The 26,563-nt window shown below is 36.1% G+C and overlaps 1 protein-coding gene across 2 annotated transcripts in view; it reads right to left on the reverse strand.

Annotated features, from left to right (window-relative positions):
* Positions 1-238: 238 nt before the first annotated feature.
* The window catches only part of TINAG (tubulointerstitial nephritis antigen), an 88,792-nt gene continuing 62,467 nt past the window's right edge, over positions 239-26,563 (reverse strand). For both annotated transcript variants that reach the window (XM_037843939.1, XM_037843938.1), the window contains exons 10-11: positions 8,248-8,293; positions 239-1,655 (exon numbers count right to left, since the gene is read on the reverse strand). In XM_037843939.1, the coding sequence (XP_037699867.1) occupies positions 1,521-1,655; positions 8,248-8,293 (181 nt within the window). In that variant the 3' untranslated portion in view covers positions 239-1,520. The remainder of the gene's footprint in view (positions 1,656-8,247; positions 8,294-26,563) is intronic.

Below are 26,563 nucleotides of genomic sequence, written 5' to 3' on the forward strand. Positions count from 1 at the left end.
AGGCCAGAAGGACAAGAGAAATCACAAATCTTGGCCCAGGGGAGCAGCCTTCAAACAAGGAACACTTCTTTTTTTGGGTGGAGTAAAGCCTAGGTGGGGTAAGAACTAGTGGCCTGCAGTGGTAATTTGTCTGTTAACAGGCCCTTTATTATCTGCCTTCACTCACTGGTTCAATCCCCCACTCCCCTCTCAGTATCCCCTTCACTGCCCAAACAAACAGATTTGCATTTAAATCCTTGTTTCAGGGGCTGCTTCTAGAGGAACCTAGACTGAGCCAACACCAAATCATTCCTCATACTTCTGGTGGAATGCAACCATGCTTCACCTTTCTGTGCTGTTTCCTTACATTTTCAGCATGCCTGGATTATCTAATCAGGGCATCATTGGGCTTAACAACATAAAAAAACCTCCCACCAAAAGTTACAGCCACAGTTTGCCCATAAATTCAGGCCATCCCTCCACTGTAATTATAATTAGCTGGTCACACTTACTTAATGATCAGCTCTGTTTCTTAATTTATTTATTTGGCATTTAAGATCCCAGTGAATTATTAAAAGATTATATCTTTTCCCAACCATTGTGATGATGCTATTTCTGTTTCTCTAACTATACAGAACTAAAATAAAAATTAGATGCAAATTAGTGCCAATTTAGCTTCCTTTTTAGAATCTCAAGCAGTGAACTGTGAAATGGTTCTGATAAAAGTATATTTATTCTTATTCTTTCTGACTCATGGCATCAAGTTGCTGTTTTTGGGGAAATATGTTGTCTTTCCAAATACAGTTATACAGTTGATTTTAATAGACTTTAAACAAAGTGCACTGACTTCCAAAAATAGGGGTGTGTGTATATCCAGATTGGACTTCTATTGTTAGCCTCTAAGCTTGTACATTATTTAACATCTCAGCGACATCATGATCCATTGCACAAACCATAAAGAGTAGTTCTTTCCTGTGGAGACTTACTTTCTTTCTGTAAGCAGATTACAAGCTAGGTTTAGGCAAATGAAAAGAAACAAAATGTTAGCTTACTGAGAGAAACAATTAATAATCTATTTCCATTGCTTTCAGCAAAACATAAGCAAGATATGAATTAAGAAATCATTATTTGTTTGAAAGAAAAGAGGTAAAGAGGGTAAATTAGTGAGTTTCCAGTTGCTTTTTGTCTGAAGTCCTCACTGGTCAAAAAGAGAAACCATGATCATTTCTACCAGTGAGTTATGAACACTTTCGTTAGTTGCCATCACACAGTCTGTGAACTAGTAAAGGCAAAGAGTACAGTGTCATGAGACTGTATTTAAAGTCATTTAGGCCACTCAGTTGTGCTCTATTCATGTTTTCATATACTCAGTAATTTAAAGGAAGCAGCCACATAGAGCCCAGGGTGAAATGAGAAAACAGGTGCATTATAACAGCCGCATAGAGAGACAACGATCTCACTGTCGCAGGGAACCTCAAATTGCTAAACTTCAATTTAAGAGATTACTTAAATACATGGTCTCATGGAAATTTAATGATGGGTTAGGTCTCATCTGAACTTGTCATTTGGCCCCAGGCTGCGATAATCAACTTTTCAATATCAGACTCATTTACTCCTCGAAGAATCCTGAAATAGCCATTCTCTCCCCATGACTTTCCCCAGGAATTGGCAGCAATCTGCAGAAAAAATGAAAAAAGCTGTTTATCATACTTTGATATTTTTTTAAGCCTGCCTATAAAAACACAGGAAACTTATATGGAGCTTTAAATGCCTTTAACTTACTATAGGCTGTAGTATTTAAGAGCCCAAATATTTTATAAATAAGAATAAAATAGTATTATTGTTCATCAGTTACATTAATATTCATGTTTACCCATGTTGGTAATGGCCAGAGTTGGGATAAACTTCTGAGCCCCCCAGAGCATAATGGACACAAAGGCTTAAGAGTTTGAATCAGAAGACAATGCTCAAGCTGCAGTTATAAAACTTTGCCATGTGACCGGCCCTGTTCTAGGCACTAAAGGAACAAAGATAAATTACATATTGTCATGTGTTCAGGGACCTAATGGTCTAATGAAGGGCAAGCAACATAAGGCAAGTGCTAAGGTAGAAATATGCACAGAGTTTATGAAAGTCAGTGGAGGGGCATCTCACTTTGGATGGTTCAGAGTTGTCCTGAAGAAAGTGCTACATGAGATGCAGACTAAAATTTAAGCAAAAATTACCAAATGAAAAAAATACAGAGGAAGGAAAGATATAGGTAAAGAAACAGTAAAAGCATAAACATCAAAGCATGAAGCACCACGAAGCAGTGGGAAACATTTCAATGAAATTGTTATAATTAGATCATAAAAGAGAAGCAGGTTAGTAAGCTGTAAGACTGGAAGGGAAGGAAAGGACAGGTCATCCATAATCAGGGAATAAGGGGGTACAAGACATTAAGTTGCTAACCTGCTTCCAGCAGGCGAACAAGGAGGACAGTTTTATATTTTGCTTAGATTATTCAGCATGAAATGAGGAGGATGGATTTAAAAAGAGGCAGAGAGGCTAGCTAATAGATTCTTGTAATAATACAAGTTGTGTGACCTAACTGGGGTAACGAAAATAGGGAGAGAGATAGGAAAATAGAGAAATATTCCAAGATTAAAATCAGCAGAGATTTGGAATTTTCTTTCTCTTATTTTCATTTTTTAAATATGGGGATATTAGACAGTTGGAACAGGTCAAGATGGACTCCTGGGTTTAAAGCTTGAGAGAGTGTTTGGTGGAGCAAAAATATTTAATGAAGTATATGGACAAAATGAGGAAAGCCAAAAGAGTACGCAACCAAATGAAGCAGAAAAACTCAACAGAATAACAACTGGAAATCATTCACAGAATTTGGAAAATCGGAGAATTCACCACAACATCACTCACAGTTGCCTTGCTTTCACCTTACAATGAGCCTGAAATGAAATTTTTCTAGGCATATGTTGTGCATTGAGCTCCTACTGTTTTCTATAAAATGAGAGCGAGGCAAATTCACACAGCATCAGAAATGGTTTTAACAACATCAGCTTTAAGAAATGACTGATTCTCAGCATTTCTTTCTAACATTTAAACTGTCTTCATAATCAGTCCTGACACCTTAACGGAGCACTCTCAAAGCTATGTCTAAAATTATGAATTCAATTTACCACTTCAAAGATGGAATGGACTTTGAATTAGCTGGAAATGACACAACTTCAAAGTGTGTGAGTTTTAACAACTATGAACTAAACTAAATTCCAATTTCCATATTTTCTAGTCAGTTCCAATACGTATATTTCTAAAGATTGTGAAGTGAAATAAAATTGGTCAGGCCCTAAGGTAAATTATTAGGAACATTAATATTTTCAAAATCTTGAAACTATGATATATAATACTGTACTGATTATCTTTTTGGTTGTCTAAAGGTTATTACCAACCAAAATTTCATCATTAGATTTTTGATAAAGGTGTGAAGGGTAAGTGAAGATTTTATAAGCAAATATAAATTTATATGCTAATGAGAACTAACCATAGATTTGCAAGAAAGGCAACATAATTATGAAGTGTGGTGCTTTGCAAATTAGCACTAAATAGAAGGCATCTCAGGACATGTATTTTATTTATCTTTCTTATTCTAATTTCTCTCATTTCCTCACCTATTTTGAAGGTTTATCAAATGCCTTCATTTTTTATTTTATTATAAAGGAATGGGTAACAATGCAAGGGAGAAACTTTCTAAAGTTTTAACTTATCTTTTATATTGAGATATGTGATACAATTACATGTAGAAAGTGTATTAATCTTAAATGTACAGTTCAGAGAATTTTTACATGTGCTTATGAGGTTTATGCCTGTGTAGTCCCCATTTAATCATGATATAAACCAATTATGCCACCTCAGAAGGTCCATGTCCCTTTTCTTCATTATCCACTCTTTTCTCCCATCAATTAGCTTTTTCTGTCATTGATTTTTATAAAAATAGAATATGCAATATATTCCATTTTGACTACTTTTGCTCAAAATAATATCTCTGAGATTCATCCATGTTGTAGCATATATGACTGATACATTCTTTTTTTGTTCCTGTGTATATGCATTGTATGACTATACTATAATTTAATTACCCATTCTCCTCTTGATGGACTAAGTACTTGTACTGTTTATAAGCTTAACAGTAGTTTATGAAAGTTCTAGTTACTTCACATCCTTCCCCATTCTTTGTATTATCAATCTTTTTAATATTAGCCAATCTAGTGTACATGTAGTGACATCTAATTGTGGTTTTAATTCATCTCCCTGATAACTAACGATGACCAACTTTACAGATGTCTGTTGGCATTTGGATCTCCTCTTTTGTAAGTATCTGTTCAAGTCTTTTGTCTGATATTTTATTAGGTTATTTTTTTTCTTCCTTCCTATATATTTGTAAGAAACTTCATGCATTCTACATATGATTCCTTGCTAGCTATCCAGATATCTTGCCAGATTAGAGAGATAGCTAGAGCTAGAGCTAGAGCTAGAGCTACAGATACAGATACAGATGATTAAAAGAGAGGAAGAGAGGGAGAGAGGGAGAGAGAGAGAGAGATTGAGAGATTGAGAGAATACCTTCTCTCAATCTCTGCCTTATGTTTCTATCTTGTAATGCTGTCTTTTGAAGTATAGAAGTTATTTTAATGAAGTATGATAAAGTTTTTTCTTATAAAGTTCATTAATTTTGTGTCACGTTGAAGAAAGCTTTGCCTATCCAATAACATTAACTTATTTGCCTACATTGTCTTCTAGAAACTATTATTTTGCACTCATATTTAGGTCTATTATCAATCACAAATATTTTTGTATGTATTTTGTGATCGATTTAATTTTGAAAACTAACCATGTATTCCTGAGATACCCCAAATTGGTAGTGCTGTATTATCCTTTTAATATATTTCTTGGTTTTTAAAATCTGGCTGTTTTTACAATTTTCTCTTTTTTATTATCAGTTGTTTGATTATGAACTTCTTGGCTTTAGCTTTCTTGATTTCTCCCACTTGGAGTTTGTTGACTTCCTTGAATCTGTGGGTTGATGTCTTCTAAAAGTTTTGGAAAACTTTTGGCCATCAACTATTTAAATAGATTCTGCCTCATTCTTTCTCTGTTATACTTCTGAGACTATAATTGCATGTGTGTTAAACCATTTGACTGGGTCCCACATGTCTTGTCACATTTTTCTGCAGTGACTTTTTTTTCTTTATATTTTCCTGTGTGTACTTCAATTTGGATATATTCTACTGAATTTTATTTATGATCATTAATTCTGTCTGCTATTTAACCCATCCAGTGAATTCTTAATTTCAGACATTGTACTCATGAATTCTAATTCATTTATATGTTTTTATAGAGTAAAATTCTCTGGAAATTTTTCATCTTTTTATAATGTTTTTATAATAGTTATGTTAAAGCCTTCATCTCAAGGGTCATACATTACTTCTTTTGATAGCTTTTTCCCTTGATTATTAGTTACATTTTTCTGCTTCCTCACACATCTCATAGTTTTTAAATATATGCTGGATAGTTTATTATAATTACAGAGACTGACGTTGGAATTATTGTCTACAAAAGAAAGTTAGAACTTTCTTCTCCCAGAGAGATACAATGTGGGACTCATCACCTCAGTCTAGTCAGCAATTGTGTAGCATTGGGGCTGGATTGAAGCTTTTGTTAAACTCACCAGGTCTGCTTTCAAATATGCAAGGGCTTTACCTATCATGTGTTTGTTTCAGGATCCCTTCAGATGGGACTTCCTCCCAGGCCCTGTGTTGCTGTAGAAAATTTCACTCTGCTCCAGCAGTCAGTAAATGTTCCGGGGGAAGAAATGGCTGAGTACCTCTGATGCTCTAGATTCCAATCCAGCAGGATTCTCTTTCTCCTGAAGGAGTTTCTCTGAGTTTTGCAAGCCCAATCTTCAGCTTGTGCCCAGACCTAGCTAATGCTTCCAGGAAAGAAAACTCACTTCACATCTAGCTCTCTTTTTTCTTTAATAACAAAAGTTTTGAAAATTAATTCTGTTGTTTTTTCTTCCTTATTTAGTGGAATCTATGGCCAGTGGAAATTATACCCAGCAGTGAAAATCATTTATTTATTTTTATTAATATATTTATTTATTTTTATTACTATATTGTAGGCACATTTGTAAATATTTTGAAACACTCGTATAAATTCATAGGGAAATAAAACTTCCCTGTATTTGGTAGTGATCTTGTGAAAAATTTTAGTCTCCAGACACACAAAAATGTATATGATATAAAGATAGGAAATGTTTGCTCTCCCCCAGAAATATTTTACTCTTTACATATCATAAGAATTAAATCTGTGGTCACTGCCAAATTAATTGATCCAAAAGGATAATAATTCCCCAAGAAGGCCAAAGAGTTCCAGACAGGTCCTAAATTTAAGCCCTGAGGTGCCAAGAAGACTGGAAAACTATCTTCCTAGGTTTTTACATGTCAAAAGGGATGAAACCAAGCATTTGGAGATACATGGCGTTAATCTGGCCCTTCAGAATAATGTTTATACTCTTAAGGGTTAAGGTGAGAACACAATATCATTTCCAATCCGTCTTAATGAAATAAAAGTGTTTCCTCTCCTTTCTGGAGAGACTGTATATAAAAGGAGAAATCCATTGTTCTCTCCCTCAACTACAGGGCGTAATGTGCTAATTGTGTTGAAAAATCCATTAGCTTTTATCACATCACCTTATGGAACTAAGTCCTGACAGACCCATTGCTGTGATGTTACTCTGGCTCTTGATCTGGTTGAGTGTTTCAATTAAGAACTCTATTTTTCTGACCCAGGTTTCTTGGGTTTATGCAATATTCATATGTACATCTCTGCAAGTGAGATAACGTCTCAACCTTTCACAAGTCCTGACAAAACAATACTTAAATATTTCATATTTGAATTAAACTAATTTTAAGTTTTATACAAAATGAAAATTGTTTTAGTGAAAACTAATTTTTACTGACTGCATGGATTTAAGTTATTCATTCATTCATTCATTCAGCAAATACTGATTATATTTCCACTATGTACCAGCCACTAAGCTTTGCCATTAGTTACAATGGTAAATAAGACAGATATGATCAGATATGATCCTGGCCCAAGATGAGTATACAGCCTAGTGGGGGGAAAGCAAACCAACCAAAATGAGCAATGTGATAAAATATAAATTTTCAGTCTGATTCTTGTATCCCTCCCACTTACATTCAACAGTTTGTCAAAAACTCATAGCAAATCGAAATCCTGTCCCTATTCCCATGAAGTAATATTTTATTTGAAAAATTTTGATAAGTAGTATATTCAGAATTGATAGTAACTAAGACAAAAGTAGTCAAAAAAGGATTGTGTTCATATATGTGTTGAATTTATGTGACTGAATGAGTGTATGTGTAAGAATGTGCATCCATTTACCACCTCTGTACTTAGCTATATAATTGAAGCTTTTGGATAGAAATGATTAGATTGAAGGTTAGAGGATTACAGAAAGTTCCCTCTGCATGTTCATTTATTCACTAAACAAACAGTTATTACATGTTGTATGCTAAGAACTATGGTGAGTTAAATTCATTAATCAAAGAATTGTGTATGTTTCTAAATATTCTGAGATTGAATAATCATTTAAACATTTTTAATAAAAAATCCACACAGAAATGTAATTTTTGGTCTTTGAATAACATATTCTCTTACACAAATTATGAATTTTAACTAATATTAATGTTAATTGTTGGCTACTTCAAGTTTTTTCTTTATGAGGAACATGATATTTAAGAAGACTTAGTTTAAATGCAAAGAATTATCATTCTACTTAATATCTCCATATAGCAATATGATAAATACAAGGTGTGACCATATACATGAGTGACTGATTTTTGTGAGTGCCTTGTGGAGAAATGTAATTAACAAGAGTTACTCTGATGAGTACAAGTCCTGATGTCTAGTGCTTTATAAGTTACGATAAGCCCTCTAGTGTGTACATTCAAATTCAAATCCCATGGTGAATATCATCATAGACTTTGTTCTTTATCTGTGAAAAAGTATATAACACAGGGATTTGAAACAATTGAACAAAACCGATTGTGATCAATTGAATATTTGCTGGAGAAAACATCAATTTTACAGTGACTTAGTATGTGACCAAAAAATACAAATCAGGGAGTAGAGATAAGGTTCTAAAGGACTCATTTGGCAGCTGGAATTCAACTGGAAAGAGTTACATACCCAAAATTTTTCTTTCCTCCCATGAGCTCCTCTCAGTGTTCCCCATCTGTAGATAATCATAATACAAAATATTGTTATGGTTAAAAATATTTGATTTGATTCTTCAGAAAATGTGAATTATTGTCAGTCATATATCCTCTCTCTTTTCCTTTTGTGCCACCCTGTTTTACTATGGAACTATCATTGTTCTATAGAATTGTGCTTGTATGTTCTTCTTCCTTACTTACTCAGAGAAGATTCATCTATATCCAAATGGCTTGAAATCAAACTTATTAACCAAAGGAGAGAAGTCCTAAGGCAACTAGAAATACAGAGGTTTTAAATCACTTACAAGTGACCTCCTCACTTTACATCTAGACGTCTGAAACTGCACCTAAGGTCACAAAAACTGAAAATCTTCAAGACTACTGATAAAAACCACCATGAAAATGCAAGTAATTTTTGTAAATGAGAATTTGTTTTAAAGTATTCATAGGAACATATTACTTTATAAAGTGACTATATACCTAAAATGTTGAATTTCTGTTTACACACGTGCATTTGAAAATCAAATCCTATGTTCCCAGTACCAGTTCATTTGCAATGTAGCTCTTCACAGTTCATAAAAATATACACCTACAATATCTCACAAGCACCTACAAAATCTCATTTGACCTAACCCAACAAAATAGGTGTTACTGACTGTTCAATTTACTGATGAGATAGTGAAGACTTGCCCACAAACTTGGGAAATATTGAGCCATGACTCCAAAACCCATGTTCTTCTTAATTCATTGTTGTACATCACTTATAAACATATGGTCCCCAATTGCATTATGTCCTGAGCAGCATCAATTTTGTGTGGAAAAAGAATATTGGTTACCACTTTCATGTGATTTGAAGAGCTGTGAAAATGCAATTCTGCCCACATACCTCCCCATCAACCCACCGCTAATACCTAAAATTCGAACATCAGAGATTCTTCAAGCTAAATCATGGCCTGCCACTACAGAACTTACATTCCTGGAAGAGATACAAAATTGTTGGTCAAATATTTTCCAACATGGCCATTTTCAGAGGGCTGTTTTTAATAGAGTACAGAATAGAATGATGACATCACAACAAAGACATATTCCCTGAAGATGACAAGCTTATGGTAGAGTTCTTGGAGCATTCAACAAAATATATTAATGTAATTTGGATCATTTGGCATGAGAATGAGGGAATATAAAAACTACTTAGGGAGTGGGAAAACTCAAAAGAACAATGTTGCTTTCTCCTGTTCCTGATAGAGGCTAGGAGGGCTAATCATACTGATTGCCATCTCTTTTATTTCTCTACCACAATTTAGGGGTAGAATGGGGATATAGAAGGTTTCAGATATTCCATGAAGTTTAATGTGTAAGTTCAAACTCATTCAAATTTCAAAACCATTTTTCAATTTAACCATTGCATTTGCATCTTTGTTGCTTTTCTAAAAAAGCAAGCAATACCATTTAAAAATTTTACCAATCAATAAAACAGGCCTCAAAATGTTCACAGACCATTACTTACTTCAAGTAGTAGATCACATCTCAACCTCCAGTTCCTCACTTTCCACTCATTCATCATGGCCATCAAACTAATAACAGAAAGTTTTTAACCACTCAATCAAACCTCCTTTCAGGTAGACTGGACATAAGTTACTTTAGCTATTTATAAAACCCAAAACTGAATCAGAATAGCCGTAAAAGAACCATTCGATGCTGAAATTATACAGGCAGGCAAGGAACTCTGTATCTGAGATCCCACCAAGTATGTTTAGAAGTTAGGGGAAATTCTGTTTAAGGAACTAGGGAGCCTCTTAAGAAAGAACTCCCAATCAAGAAACAGGTACCCAGGCACAATGAGCTTGACCAAGTAACAAGGCCTTGATCAAAAGATAGGAGTAATTCCCTGTCACTCAGATGTGTCCAAGCTGAACTTCCACACTAGACTTAGCTGAGTTCAGAGGTAGGGAAGGGGAAGTCAGACTTGCTGTTATCAAAACCTGAGTTTTTTTCACTAAAAACTCTATATTTTCTATACAACTCTTTAATAACCCTCAAACCGAGGATAACATCAACATGGATAAAGGTTTTCTTTCCCACTTTGTAATATCTTTCAAACTTCCTGGGCTCCAACGCATTGAAGATGATGCATAAGAGACAAAAGTAGTACTTAATAGAGGGACTAGGAAAGACACAAAAGAAAATACATGGTAAAATAAGTATTGCATTTGTTAATAAATCCACATGAGATACCGCTAGGGACTTTCAGAAATATTAAGACAGTGTTTTGAGAGATTAGGATCCACAACTGTATTTTGGGTTAAGACTCAACACAATAATGGCCTCACAGAATTCCATTACCAAAAAGGTCACAGACTAACAAATTCTAAGGAAAGAGAACTTTTCATCACAAAGGAGAGGCACTCCAGCATATAGTTGAATTACCTTTCTTATTCTAGTATTATTAAATACATTAAAAGTGAAGTAAACTGCCTTTTTTAAGAAATAGGAACTATTACTTTTACATTTGTTCAATCCAATCTTTTTCACTATATTCCTAGGATATTTTGTTATAATTATTCACATATCATTTTCAGTGATATAAAAAAACAGGAATAATTCTTATCTTGCAAATATATCAGCTCTTTGGAGTTGCTATAATTTTTTTTCAAGAAACACTGCTGTTTATCACAGTTTTAAGATGCATTATTTGATACACCAGTCATTTTAAACCCAAAGAGAACACCAGCATTTAGATTATTATAAACATTCTCAAAATGGACAGAAAAACAAATTAATCAAGGCATCTACTAGAGGTAAAAGAGGAAAGTAAAGTAAAGCAGTTGACTCAAATAGTTTCAGAGACTTGGATGCCTGTGGAAAAACAATTATAAACAAAGGATAATAACATTTATGCAAAATTCAGATGGAAAGAAAGTATCACACCTCACCACAAAAGTGTGGGCAATTTTGCTGTGTTACAGCCTCTTTAGCAAATGACAAGCAAGGTCTATCCGTCATAGGATCTAACATTTGCTCTGTAACCTTCAACTATCTTTTCCTCTTTTCTGTCTTCTTTAGACAGTTCCTAAGATCGCAACAAATATCTCATAGAGTTGCAATAAAGTGTCATACAGGAAAAGACCTGTGTCCATCTTCTAAAATATCCCATGCTTTGCAAGACTGGGAACAATTATTTTGCCCCAGATAATTCGCTATTAGTAGCATAGCAAACTCATGTGGTGTGTTAAATCATTTATCCAAGCAAAAATAAAGTTGAGTGCAAAGCACTTACATTAATCATTTACAAGAGAGATGTCCTCTCTTCTTGACCTTTAGAGGGCTTTTCTTTTTCCCTAATATATGTATGTTCCTGAGTTGTGGTACTGTACTTTTGGGTGCTGTTCCGGTTTGCTAAAGCTGCCTTTATGCAAAATACCAGAAATGGATTGGCTTTTATAATGGGGATTTGTTAGGTTATAAATTTACAGTTCTAAAGCCATGAAAGTGTCCAAACTAAGGCATCAACAAGAGGATATCTCCACTGAAGAAAGGTGGATGGCATCCAGAACACCTCTGTCAGCTGGGAAGGCACATGGCTGGCATCTGCTGGTCCTTTGTTCCTGGATTCTGGTTTTAAACTGTGTTATCCAAAATTTCTGTCTCTCAGCTTCTGTGTATCCTCGCTTGTTCTCCCAGGATGTTTCTCTCTAAGCATCTGGGGATCCTCTCTTAGCTTCTCCGGGGCAAACTCTGCACTTCATCTCTTAGCTTAGTGCGCTGGTTTGGATATATTATGTCCCCCCAAAAGCCATATTCTTTAATGCAATCTTATGGGGGCAGAGTTATTAATCTTTTTGATTAGGGTGTGACCCCTTGATTGAATGTTTCCATGAAGATTTGACCCCACACATTCAGGGTGGGTCTTGATTAGTTTACTGGAGCCCTTTAGAGGAAGCTCACACTGAGAGCAGAGGGATGAAAATGCCCTGGGATATGCCAAGCCAGGAGACCCAGATGCTTGCTTATGCTTTGAGATGCTAGTCCAGAGTTTGCTCCAGAGAAACTAAGAGAGGACAAAATGCCTCAAGAGCAGCTGAGAGAGACCTTTGGAGAGATGCTTGGGAGCTGACAGAGATGCACAGAGATGATTGGAGTTGCGGACAGAAGGATGTATGGAGATGCTAAACTAAGGATGCAAAGGAGATAAGAGAGGAGCTGAAATACAACCTGGGACCAGCAGACAGCAGCCACATGTCTTCCCAGCTGACAGAAGCATTCCAGATGCTGTCAGCCATTCTTTAGTGAAGGTACCCTCTTGTTGAAGCCTTAGAACACTTTTATGGCCCTAGGACTATAACTTTGTAACTAAATAAACACCCTTTATAAAAGCCAATCCATTTCTGGTATTTTGCATAATGGCAGCATTAGCAAACCAGAACAGATTTTAATACCAGGTAAGTGGAATGCTGCTGAGTTTGCAAATACCAAACATGTTGGAACAGCTTTTTAAATGGATAAGGGGAAGATTCTGGAAGAATTGTGAGGAGCTGGATAGAAAAGGCCTAGATTGCTTTGAAGAGACTGTTGGTAGAAATATGGACTCTAACAATACTTATGATGAGGCCTTGAACAGAAATGTTGAATGTGTTGTTGCAAACTGGAAAAAAAGCGATTCTTATTTCCAAGTGGTGGAGAATTAGGCAAAATTGAGCCCTAGTATTGGATGGAAGGTACGATTTGAAAGTGACAAGCTGGAATACTTAGCTGTAGAGATCTCCAAGCTAAATATGGAAAATGCAGCCTGGCTTCTCCTTACAGCTTATAGTAAAATGTGAGAGGAAAGAGCAGCTGAAAGAGACATTTTGGAGATGGCCATTGAAAGCAGATGCTTGGAGACATTTGGAGTTGCTAGCCAGAGTTTGCTCCAGAGAAGCTGAGAGAGATGAGCCCAGAGACATTTTGGAGAATGCCATTTTGAAACGCAACCCAGGAGCAAAGGGATAGCAGATACCGGCCATGTGCCTTCCCAGGTGACAGAGTTGTTCCAGACGCCATCGGCCATTCTTCAGTGAAGGTATTCTCTTGTTGATGCCTTAGTTTGGCCTCAGAACTATAAATTTGTAACCAAATAAACCCCCTTTATAAAAGCCAATCCATTTCTGGTGTTTTGCACAAAGGCAGCATTAGCAAATCTTTCTGTCTGCATCCAAGTGTCTGGGTCTGTGTTGGTCTCTGAGTTCTCTTAAGAACTCCAGTAAACTACTCACAACCCATCTTGAATGGTAGGGTTACAACTCCATGGAAATAATCTAATCAAAAGGTCTCACCCACAGTTGGGTGGGTCACATCTCCATGGAAACAACCTAATCCAAAGATTCCACCCACAATAAGTCTGCACCCACAAGAAAGGATTAAAATAACATGGCTTTTGTGGCGGACACAATAGATTCAAACCAGCACAGCTGTCATTATAGCAATAGACTGGAAATTCTAGAAATATACATATATTTTCACAAATGTCCTCTTCTAAGTCGATAGCTTTCTTTGAGGACATGAGGATCTTCATTACGTTCATATTTGCTCTAAACATACCTACATACACTTGTTTCCTTTCCTTTGCATATACATCTTCATTTTAAATATGATTCACAAACATTTGGTTAGACAGACCAGAATCTGAAACTTATTATGCAGAGATTGTTTCCAAAAACTTGCTAATTTAAAACAAGTTGTACAATTGGCTCATAAGCTTGAGAGATCTTAATACCAGCTTTCTTCTCCTCAAGGGATTCTACCTAATTTAAACTTCACATTGTTCTTTTGTATTTTTTTCTGCTTCATTAAATTAAATTGTTTCAATTATTTGTTAAGACCCATTAATGCTGCTTTTCTCTCAAATTTTAGTGACACTTGGGAAAATGCTAGTATGGAAAAAACCTGGGTGGCTTGATGATGATACCACTGCAAGGATGTATTCCCTGAAGATGACAGGTTTACAGCAGGGTTCTTGGAGCATTCAACAAAATATATTTTGTTGCCCACATCCCACCTTCTCTGAGGATATCTGAGTGCAGTCCAAGTCTTGCTACATTCCTTCCTACACTGATTCTATGATTATATCTCTGACTCCAAAGACATTTTCATTTTTTAGGTTCACTATTAGGTAGTTTTAAAAACACCATTCTTTTAGAAAATTTGTAAATTCATTATTGAGAGACCCTAAAGTTTCTGCAGAATAAAGTATTAAAACCTATCAATGAAAGATACAAGATTTTGTATTGCTAAGGTTATGAATCTCTTTGTATATGTTCCTTTTAAAAATGATGTTGTTTCTTTAAAATAGTATAAAGCTCAAATTCAGTTAAAAAGTACTAATTTAGAAAACTGCTAAGCAATACAAACTTCTTAAAATCCTATTTTAAGATAGTAAAAATCTAAGATAGCAAAATTATTGGATTAGATTAACTAATTTGGATAAGATTTAAAATGCTGGTTTATTTTGTCTCCTTTAGTCTCAGTAGAATTTGCTATTGAGGTCCAAACACCCAGCTGTGGTAAAAAAGAGTTGAAGAGACAAGTTTCTTAAAGTAATATTGATATTTCCATAAATATCTCTTATAAAAGGAAAGCACAGAATCTCTTGTGTACTTCATCCATTTATTTCTGCCTTTATTCAACATGCTATTATTTAGTATAAGGATGATATATCTTCTGCCTTCAAAAAGCTGATAATCTATAGGGAGAGGTGAAAAAGGGAAAGCAAACAAGTATACAAATAATTTCAACTCTATTATTGCTATTTTTAAAAAGCACATTTAAAAAATTGCAGTGGGGTACAGATGAGGAAATGAGCTACCTGTAGAGGGCAAAGAAATCTTCCTTCACTGAGCTGAGTGGGAATTCTTCATGTGGAAATGAGGAGTGTGGAGTTTCAGGCATAATAACAAAATGCAAAATCACGAGAGAGCCTTGAAATTTCATCTCACCCCATTGCGAGAGCAGCGCTTGGTTTACTGTGACTTGGGAACAGCAATGCAGGTGAGAAGAAATGAAGTTAGAAAGGCAGGTTTGGCTCAGGCTGTAGAGTGTCCACGGCTACCATGCTTGGCATCTACAAAGGTCATGATGAGGAATCATTCAAATACAAGATGTAACATGGTCCAGATGGTTTTTCTGAAGGACAACTCTGGTATTATGTGCGGGATAGATTCTCGGGGGAGGATACTGGAAGCAAAAAAATGACTGCTGTAGTCCAGGCATGAGTGGATAAAAATATGAATAAAAATGTAAGATCCATAGGGCAAACATTGTTTATTCTTTTAACTGCTGTATCCCCAATACCTAGAATAGTACCTATCACATGGGCAGCTCTAAAAAATTATTTGATGAGGGAGTGAATTGAAGAGGACTGCCTTGAAGAGGAGGGCATAGATTTGTGAGCTATTTAGGGGGTTAAAATGACTGAGTTTGTTGGCCAGTTTATATGGACAGAAAAGTAAGAAGATTGAGTCAAGGATAACTCCAGGATTTCAAGGTTGAATGAATAAGTACATTGAATGTGGCATTTTTTGAGGTGCACTTTACGTTACACAAGAGATATGTTCCTGACAATTAAGTTGATTCATCATTGCCTAAGACTATAAAAGTCCCTTCATATTCTTTTGAATTATCTCTAATGATAGTGGTTCTGCATATTAGCCTTTAAATCCATGACTTTTCAGGGTTTCTTTCAGGTATAACACCAAAAGACACAGGGACAGCCAACTATTCAAAGAGGAAGTCTGTGATCACATTTGCTAAGGATCAAGTTTCTTAAAACAGGTCTCACATCCATGTAAGAATCTGGACTTAGAAGAAAAAAGTTTTTTTAATTACTATTATATTGATAGTAGATCCAATTCTCTATCTGTCTATCTATAGCATAACAGAAAAATCCAGAACAAAAAGTGTTATGCCTTTGAAGACTCTTTCTGGGATCCCAGTATGTGCCCAATAGACTGAACACAGGATTTCAAACTCATGTTTTCTGGGCAGACTAATTCTGTATTAGTGAATAGTGACTATACATCCAGACAGAAAAAAGCAAAGTTTCCAAGCAGTGGACATGTAAAAAAATTTTGTGCAGTACACAGGAAACTTTGGAGAAAAACAGGGAACAAATACATTTGAACAGGAAATTTGGAGGAAAACGGAACAAATACATAGGAAAGTCTATAGTCTTTCTTATTAAGGAAATGAAAGTCAGATAGGATACAAGTATAAAGAAACCACCAGATGGGCCTCCAGCCAATAACAATTATGTGGCTACACTGGATATAGGATTTTGCTTTTAGAGGTAAGACTTCAGATTGAATCTCAGCTCTTTTTATACACAGATTCGAAAGATAAGTGCAGTAAGAATGAGGCAAAGATATCCGGGCTTTTGTTGCATTATGAATGTTCTACCAGAGATGTTTAGTACCTTCATTCAAAAAATTCTCATGTCTAGTGAATGTAATAGTGTTAGAGAGGTATCAGCAAATGTGAATTAATGCTAGATCAAAGAAGAGTGAAAATCATCTGCATGGGGAAGCAAAATTAAATGAAGGCATTTTCCCCCTTCGTTTCCTGCTTAAGAAAAATATAAATCAAGCTAGCATTCACTGAATCTAAGACTAGGTACTTTTATGGATATGTTCTGCCAATGAGCCACACATTTTATCATGGGTAGGAGAAGCAGACAGATTTCTGAAAGATCATTTTAAGTATGAAAATGTCAGAATATTGACTGTGTTCTCCTAATATTAATTAATCATCCAACTGATGCTATCTTTGAGTGCCTACCATATCCTTTATCCTGCCCTACCCTAACATATCAGGAAGCAAAAGGATTACAAGTATAATATTGTAGATAATTTGACCTAAAAAGAACAGAAGGAGTATGGAGGAAATTGATGATGAGATTGTGTTCAGTTTATGCTCTGATCAGAATGATCTGTTTTGGAACTGAGAGAATCATCCCTCTGCATTTACCTTATTTACAGAATATGTGTTAAAATGCCCATAACCATGTGAAATGAACTGTGGAAGGAGAAAGCAAAGACTAAAACCATTCATCACCATCAATGGCAATTAACCAGGGTAATGTCTTATGAAGAAATACTTTGAGGGAATATTTTAATTCTTTGATGTCAGCTTTAGAAGTTAGGATAGAAATGGCTCTTCATTTTCTCATAGACTCAGCACTGGAAAATGACTCAGAAATTATGGTCTATTACAGAGGTTGGTCAACTGCATACAGCTCATGGGCTAAATTCAGACTGCTGCCTGTTTCTGCAAATATCATTTTATTGGAACAGCCCTGCCCGTTCATTTACATATTGTCTGCATCTAATAATGGCAGAGTTAAATAGTTGCAAAGAGACCATATAGCCCACAAAGCTAATCTGACTTTAATCCAAATTTTTTTGCCCCACAGATAAGGCATCTGAGGCCCAAAGAGGTTAAGTGGTGTTTCAAGGTCAAATGGCAAATGTTAGTACTAGTGTCCAAGAAGAACTAAATAATACAAGCAATAAAAACTAGCGCTAGAGAAATTCAGAAAAGGGTGGAAACATTTCCAGCTGTGATGAAGAGGGAAGGCATGGTGGACCTTGGCTGGACTATGCCAAGGGAAAATGAGAGAATGCCTGAGATAAGAGCATCAATAAATGCAAGGAGCTGGCCTTGTAATATTTGGAAGAAGGAGAATTGTAGGCAGCAGCCCAAGGAAGATAAAGCTGGTGATGGCAAGCAGGATGGATTAAAATGGAAAAGTGTGGGTTGGAGTCAGGGAGAACAGTTGGGTCATTATGGAAACATTCCAATCAGGGTGGCAGGCACTACATCCAACAATATCATTTGTATTTAGAAATTTAATAAGTAAAATTATGATAATGATGGGGATGGAAAGGAATAATATATAGTGCATTTATTTTGTCAATCAAATTAAATGAAAGTTGTCACTTAGCTTCACAGGTGATACTCATTCATCATCTGCACAATTCTGTTCTCTGCGAACTTTCTCTTTTTATTGTAACATAGATTTGACCTGACCTTCTCTTTCATCTTATTGAAGCTGTCAGTAATATCCTACATGATTCTGTTCAGAGAAGACATTGCAAATTTCCATAGCAATGCACATCTTTTAACAAAACCTCCTGCTTCTTTCATCCATCAGAATTGTCATATATGTCATATTCCTGGAACATAGGACAAAATTCTGATCCTAGATTCTGAAATGGTAACCTTGAATAATGTGCTGTCTGCAAACGAACACTGATGACCCTGAAAGTGTTCTCTTTCAGTTGACAGCCAAGCCATAATCCAGTTAACAGACAGAAGTCAGAGCCCACTGTACCCGCTACCCCTGATGTCCTCTCCACCCACATCTCTGGAAATTCAAACACATGCCTTCCTTAACCACCATGTAGATTCAATCCTGTATGGAATCTTGAGGGCAACACCCAGCACAGCAGATATTAAATTATAAAACAAAATCACCAAGCACCATTTATTAAGTTAACTTTGGAAGGTAGCACTGTACCAGGAAAACTAAATAATGTTCCAGCAATCACCCTGGAGAAGGGCAGAACCTAAACTCCATTCCTAAGCCCACAGGCTTTCCACAGTACCTCATTTTCTCCATAGTCAAGGTTTGTCCTGCATTGTCCTACATGGACGCCAAACAGATCTTAGAGAACTTTATATAGGTGTTCCATAAACCATGGTTTTTATGAATGTCAAGAAAGCTTTTTTGAACAAAACTCATAGTAGCATAGTACTTAGCATAGATAAGTACTCATTAACATAATTAGAATCAATTCCAAAATTATATTTTAAAAAAATGTAATTTCACCTAAATAAAAGTAAATTTTTATTGCTATTGTTTTATTTTGTAAAAGGCCTGTTCATAGGAATGGAAGTTTCAGAATGGAATGGACCAGTCAGTGTTTGAGATGACAAATCAGTGAAAAACCAATGTCAAACAAAAGAAAACAAATGGAGCACAAACTGTCATGTCAATTTGATTCAGTAGTGACAGAGAAAGCAACATGATTCAATCACACTGAAAATAAAAGGAACATAAAACCCATTTATCAAGTTCCACTGTCCCCTGGGCCCTTTCCACCTCCAAGTTTCTATCAGTTTGTTCAGTGCAAAGGATTCCAAGAGTCCCAAGAGACTTTCAATGGCTTCCCATTGAAAGTGTGATTTATTGATAGCTTTCCATAGCTGCATCAAATTAGTGGGTCTCACTTTATTTTATTTCACTTGTTAAGGCTCTCTATATTATTAATCTCGGTATCCCCAATACCTAGCAGAGTGTCTAGTACACGACTATTGCTCATAAAGTTTGTTGAAAGTTTGAGATGAGAATCAATTTAGGGAATATCTACATGAACTAAATAATGTGTGTCTTTCACTTACCAATCAGGTGTTTTGGGAAGTTGTTCTGGTTTGCTACGTTTGCTGAATGCCAAATACAAGAAATGGATTGGCTTTTAGAATGGGGGGTTATGCATTCACAAATTTACAGTTCTAGGGCCATGAAAATGTCCCAATTAAGGCAGCAATAGGTAGGTAACCTTCTTTGAGGAAAGGCTGATGGCATCTGTGGTTCCTCTGTTACATGGGAAGGCACATGGCTGGCTCTGCTGAACTTTCCTTCCTGGGTTTAGCTTCTGGTTTCAGTGGCTTTCTCCAAAATGTCTCTGGGCTTCTGTCTCAGCTCTTCTCTTAGCTTCTCCCAGGGGTAAACTCTGGATTACACCTCTTAGCTTCTCTCCAAAATGTCTCTCAGCTTCTCCAAATGTCTGGGTCTGTGTGGACTCTGAGCTCTTGCTCTCTCTCTCTTTTAGCTTCTTAAGGACTCTGGTAAACAAATTAAGACTCACCTTGAATGGCTGGGGTCACATTTCCATGGAAATAATCTAATCAAAAGGTCTCACCTACAACTGGATGGGTCACATCTCCATGGAAACAATTAAATCAAAGTTCCCATCCACAATAGGCCTGCCCCCACAAGAGTGGATTAAAAGAACATAGTCTTTTTATGGGGTACATAACAGATTCAAACCAGCACAGAAGTCATTCAATGTAACAGCCAAAAGATTCTCTTAGCCTTCCTATAATCTTGACTAATTAGGATATTTTTTCTTTCTAACAAGTTTAATACACACCCAATAGGGAAATGTATGAATGTCAAGGACATTCACATAAAAGAAACCAAATTTGACAGGACTTAAGTTGGAGACAAATATGCATTGCAATTACTCAAACAGATGCAATTTCAAAGTTTTAGCAAGAAGAACCAAGTCATTTATCCTTTCTTTTTCTGCAGACTGTAATTTCTAAGCCCAAAGGTCACATTTTAGCACCTGTTTAACTTGATCCCTCAGCAGCATTCCATACTGCTATCCATTCCTGCCTTCTTGTAACACTTTCTCCCTCAGATCTGTATGACACCATACACTCCTGGTTTTCTTTATCCCTCCTTGGCCACTTTTCCTCTGTCTTTTGTCAGTCCCTCCCTCTCTATTTGACCTTTAAATGTTGGAGTTCTTCAAGTTTTGGTCCTAAACCCTCCTTTGGTATTTCTACATTTCTGTCTCAAAAGGATGTCATCACTCTCATGGTCTTATCTACCATTTACAACCTGATCATTTTCAATTTTTTTGCTTTAGACACCTAAACATCCATTGTTTCACTCCAGAAACATATGCATACTTGATATTTTCATTTGGATGTCTCCAGAAGTCTTAAATTCGGTATATCTATACTGACTCCTTTCTACCTCCATCTGCTCCTCTTCCAGTGGTATCCATATTTGCAAATGGCATATCTATGCATCCTATGGCTCATGGAAGATACTTGGAAGTCAACCTTGACATCTTACTTTCCAAACACCACCCCACCCAACAAATTGCCAAGTCCTATCAATTCTACCAAAAAATATACCTCATATTCATCCTCACAATTGCCATCCTAGTCTAAGCTGTTGCTATTTCTTGATCAGGGATTCTGACATTATTTCCAAATTGATCTTCCTTTGTCTGTTCCTTCCACCTTCAACCACTTAACATCATTATCTGAGCATCAATAGAGTGACCTTTTTTAAAAATGCAAATTACATAATTTCTCTGTTGAAATCCTTTGAAAATAATGTCTTGGGATGAGGTTCAAAACTCTAACCATGATGAACTAACAATGCCCTACAAGCTCCATCCTATGCCTTCCTCATATCATGATTCTCTCTCTCAACAATATTATTCATCATCCATTATTCCTCAACTCATCCAGGTAACTTCCAGAAAATAGCAGGATAAATACAATATGGTCTGTGAAGCATCTCATTTTGGGAGAAGTAATCCTCATAAAAAACTGTGACCGTGGAGCAGGAGGATTCCTTGTAGTGACAAATGATAATTGACATGATCATATTCTATATCAATACAGTAGAGCACCAATGGAGAAGTTCTATAAGGCACAGCAGTGGGGCTGGGGGCTGTACATATTAACCCAAACTTTGATTCAGAATATAGGATGGGAATTGTATCAGAGAACCATAAGATAGTGATGAGAGCAAGAATGAGTTAAAACCCTCTCTGTTAGCAACCACAAGAATCTAGAGAGATACACAGAGGAGGTAAAATCAAAATATCACTCAGCATAAACAAATGAATATATATATATATTCAAGGGACATGTAAGATCATCCTGTGCTTTTGGAGAAAATTAACATCTTGGCAAATTATTTAATACAGGAACCAGAAGAAATCTCTATAAGTTTGACTTTCCATCCTCAGTGGGTTGAAGGAAAGTTTGGCTTTTGTGGAACAATAACATGAGTAGAGAACAGGCTGAGACATATGAGTAACAAAATAAATAAAATGCAAATGTTATAAACAAATCAAAAGGAAACCATATTAGGTAAGGAAGCTAAATTTACAATAGCAAAATTCACACTTGAGTCAAGGTTGTTATGAATCAGAATTGATCCTCCAGGAAAGTAAAACAAAGATGTAAAGGGCTCATTTGGTTAATATCCTACAAAATATTCCATGGCATCTTGCAACAAGGCCTCAGAGGTTCCATGAGTTGTATTAAATCACCCTCAGCAAATACGTTATGAACTTTCCTCAAATTTATTGTGCTTGTTACTTTATACAAATTTAATTGTTGAAATGGCTGTCTTGTTCTATTACTTTTTAAAAGGTTTGCTTGTTTTGATGTCACATTTTCTGACACAGGTATTACAATTTCTACTTTATTTTTTCTTCGTACTTGCTTGGTTCAACTTTATATTGTTATTTTAATCTTTCTGTTTAATTTGTGTTTTACAGTCTCTAGTAAGTCACCCATAGATGATTTTCTTTCTCAATCTGTTCTGAAAGATTTTATGTTTTCTCAAAAGAGCTTTTGGAAAAAAAGAAATTTTTATATGACAGAAAGCCAATATATATGTTATTAAAATAATGGTACTCTAAATATTTTAATATTATCAAAATCAGGAAATAAACACAAAAATACTAGTATCTACCTATATCAAATGAGTAATTTCATATATTGTACAATTTCACACCCTTCTGCACTCCTTAAAAGCAGCTTTTTAAAAAATAGTACGCACACACATACTCTCTAAATGTATATTATGTAAATAAATATAAACATAAATGTAAACATAAATATAATCCAGCAGTTTTGATACAAAGCATCAGAATCTTATTATTAAAATATTTTAGCTATATATATATTTTAATTTTATTTTATTGAGATTGTTCACATACCATACAAAGATCCAAAGTGCACAATCAATTGCCCACGGTACCATCATACAGCTATGCATCCATTACCACAATTAATTTTTTTTCAATTTTTAGAACATTTTCATTACTCCAGAAAAGGAATAAAGACAAAAAAAGAAAACTCAAATCCTCCCATACCCCTAACCACCCCCCTCCATTATTGACTCATAGTATCAGTATAGTACATTAGTTACTGTTGATGAAAGAATGTTAAAATACTACTAACGGTACTACATAGTTTGCAACAGGTATATTTTTTTCCCTATACACACCTCTATTATTAACTTCCAGTTATAGTGTCATACATTTGTTCTAGTTCATGAAAGAGATGTCTAATATTTGAACAGTTAGCTATGGATATTGTCCACCATAAGATTCACTGTTTTATACATTCCCATCTTTTAACCTCCAACTTTCCTTCCAGTGACATAAGTGACTCTAAGATTCCCCTTTCCACCACAGACACACACCACTCAGCACTGTTAGTTATTCTCACAATAACATGCTACCATCACCTCTGTCCATTTCCAACCTAATTAAACATTCTGTGCATAATAAACAACTGCTCCCCATTCTTTAGCCTCATTCTATATCCTGGTAACTTATATTTCATGTCTATGAGTTTACATGTTATCATTAGTTTATCTCAGTGAGACTATGCAATATTTGTACTTATGTGTCTGACTTATTTCACACAATATAGTGCCCTCGAGTTTTCTTCATCAACTCATTTTTTTTAAGATGTTATTGTTCACCCACCATACTTTCCATCATAAGTAAACAACTGATGGTTCCTTGTATAGTCACATATTTATGTATTCACCACTATCACCACTATCTATATAAGAACATCTCCAGTTCTTCCACCAAGGAGGAAGAGTCAAAGGAGGTAGAGAAACAAAAGAAAAAAAAAAGGAAAGAAGAAAAAAACATAGCTAAAAAGCAACAAAAGGAAAGATAGAATTCAACTAAAGTAGAATAAAAGTCAGACAACATCACCACTGCCAAGAGTCCCATAACCCTCCCTTATGTCCCCTTTTATAGGCTTTTAGCTTTAGTACATTGCCTTTGTTGCATTAAAGGAACCATAATACAATGTTTCTGTTAATTATAGTCTCTAGTTTGCATTGTATTTTTCCACCAACCCCACCCCATTTTTAACACCTTGCAATATTGACATTCATTTGTTCTCCCTCATGTAAAAGCATATTTGTACTTTTTATCAGAATCATTGAGCACCCAGTCTTTATCTTTCTTCTTTCCTTCTGGTGTCCCACATGCTCCTAACCTTCCTTTTTCAACCATACTCACAATCATCTTTGTTCAGTGTACTTACATTGCTGTGCTACCATCACCCAAAAGTGTGTTCCAAACTTCTCACTCCTGTATTTTCCTATCTATCTATACTGCTCCCTTTAGTATTTCCTGTAGAGCAGGTATCTTGTACACAAACTCTCTCATTGTTGTTGTCAGAGAATATTGTAAACTTTCCCTCATATTTGAAGGATAGTTTTCCTGGATATAGGATTCTTGGTTGGTGGTTTTTCTCTTTCAGTATCTTAAATATATCACACCACTTCCTTCCTGCCTCCATAGTTCCTGCTGAGAATCCATACATGGTCTTATCAAGCTTCCTTTTTACGTGATGGATTGCTTTTCTCTTGCTGCTTTCAGGATTCTCTCTTTGTCTTTGATGTTTGATAATCTGATTATTAAGTGTCTTGGTGTAGGCCTATTCAGATCTATTCTGTTTGGGGTACACTGCACTTCTTGGATCTGTAATTTTATGTCTTTCATAAGAGATGGGAACTTTTCATTGATTATTTCCTCTGTTATTGCTTCTGCCCCTTCACCCTTCTCTCCTTCTGAGACACCTATGACATGCACATTTATGTGCTTCATGTTGTCATTCAATTCCCTGAGATGTTGCTCCTATTTTTCCATTCTTTTCCCTGTCTGTTCTTTTGTGTGTAGGATTTCAGGTATCTTGTTCACCAGTTCCTGAGTGTTTTCTTCTGCCTCTTGAGATCTGCTGTTGTATGTCTCCATTGCACTTTTCATCTCTTGTGTTGTGCTTTTCATTTCCATAGATTCTGCCAGTTGTTTTTTCAAACTAGATTTCTACCTTATGTTAGCCCAGTATTTTCTTTATAGCCTTCATCTCTTTAGCCATATCTTCCTTGAACTCATTGATTTGGTTTTTTATTTGATTTAGCACATTTCTTTGAAAATCTTTAATAGATTGTTTCATTAAAGTGAAACAATATTTCAACTGTATCTTGAGTGAGGTGTAAATTTTTCCTTTGACTGGGCCATATCTTCATTTTTCTAGTAAAGATTGCAGTTTTCTATTTTCCAGGCATCTGGTTTCCTTGGTTACCCTAATCAGATTTTCCCAGACCAGAACGAGTTCAGATCTCAGAATGGGGTTATATTCAGTTACAATTCTCCCTGAGGGTGTATCTTAGAGATTGATAGTCTTTCCTGTGAAGGTCTCTAGCCGCTGTTCTTTTCCTAACATGCCAAACAGGTGGCACCTGCCAGCCTGTGGCTCCCGACTGGTGTAAGTGGTGTGGCCCCTTTAATTTCTGTTTTAGCTGTCCCCCCCCCCCCAGACTCTGGCATCTGGTTCTGAAGGGAAGATAGGTAGTAGAGCTGGGCCCCATCTCCTTCCTCTTAGGGAAGATACATCCCCTAGGGAGTTATCATCTGCATTTGAATAGCTTCTTTGTCTCTCTGGCTCTGTTATCTCCACCCCTGTCTGGGTCAGAGTGCTGTGAAGTGAAAATGGCTGAGGCTCTCTCCACTGATCCCCTCAGGCTGAGAGAGAGAAAAAGGGACAGAAAGCCCCCTTCTAGAGCCAGTCTATGGCCCCCCAGTTTCATTTGTCAGCCAGAGGTAATACCTGGTCTTCTGGGTTCCCCCTGCCAGGACAGATGAGTCTTCTGGTTCCTTAAGGTCAGTTGTCACTAAAGCCTCTGTCTTCTTGTTAGAGGTTTGTAGTTTGCATTCAGCAGTCCACATTTGTTAATTAAATCCCCAGTTGGGGTTAGGCTGAGCTATATTCACTGGCTCAGAGAGTACTGCTTTCTACCACAGCAAGGTTTTGCAGCTCAGCCTGCCATGTGGGGAGGGGGCTCCCAATGAATTTCCACAGTTTTTACTTACAGATTTTATGCTGTGGTCTCAGGCATTCTTCCCAATCCAGGTTGGTGTACAACGTGTGGACAGTCATGGTTGTCCCCCAGCAGTTATTCCAAATTATTTACTAGTTGTTCCTGGCTGTTTATTAGTTGCTCCAGCAGACTTACTAAATTTCACTCCTCTCTATGCCACTATCTTGGCTCCTCCCCCTTAGCTATATATTTTTAACTGTAGGTAGGGTTGTGGTATTGAGTTCATGTATGTGAAGCACTTATAACAGTGTCAAGCAAATTAGGCACTATGTGGAGTTGTAGCAACAACTGCTACTACTACATT

This window comes from Choloepus didactylus, chromosome 7 (genome assembly GCF_015220235.1).
Source record: "Choloepus didactylus isolate mChoDid1 chromosome 7, mChoDid1.pri, whole genome shotgun sequence".
Classification (NCBI taxonomy): Eukaryota; Metazoa; Chordata; class Mammalia; order Pilosa; family Megalonychidae; genus Choloepus; species Choloepus didactylus.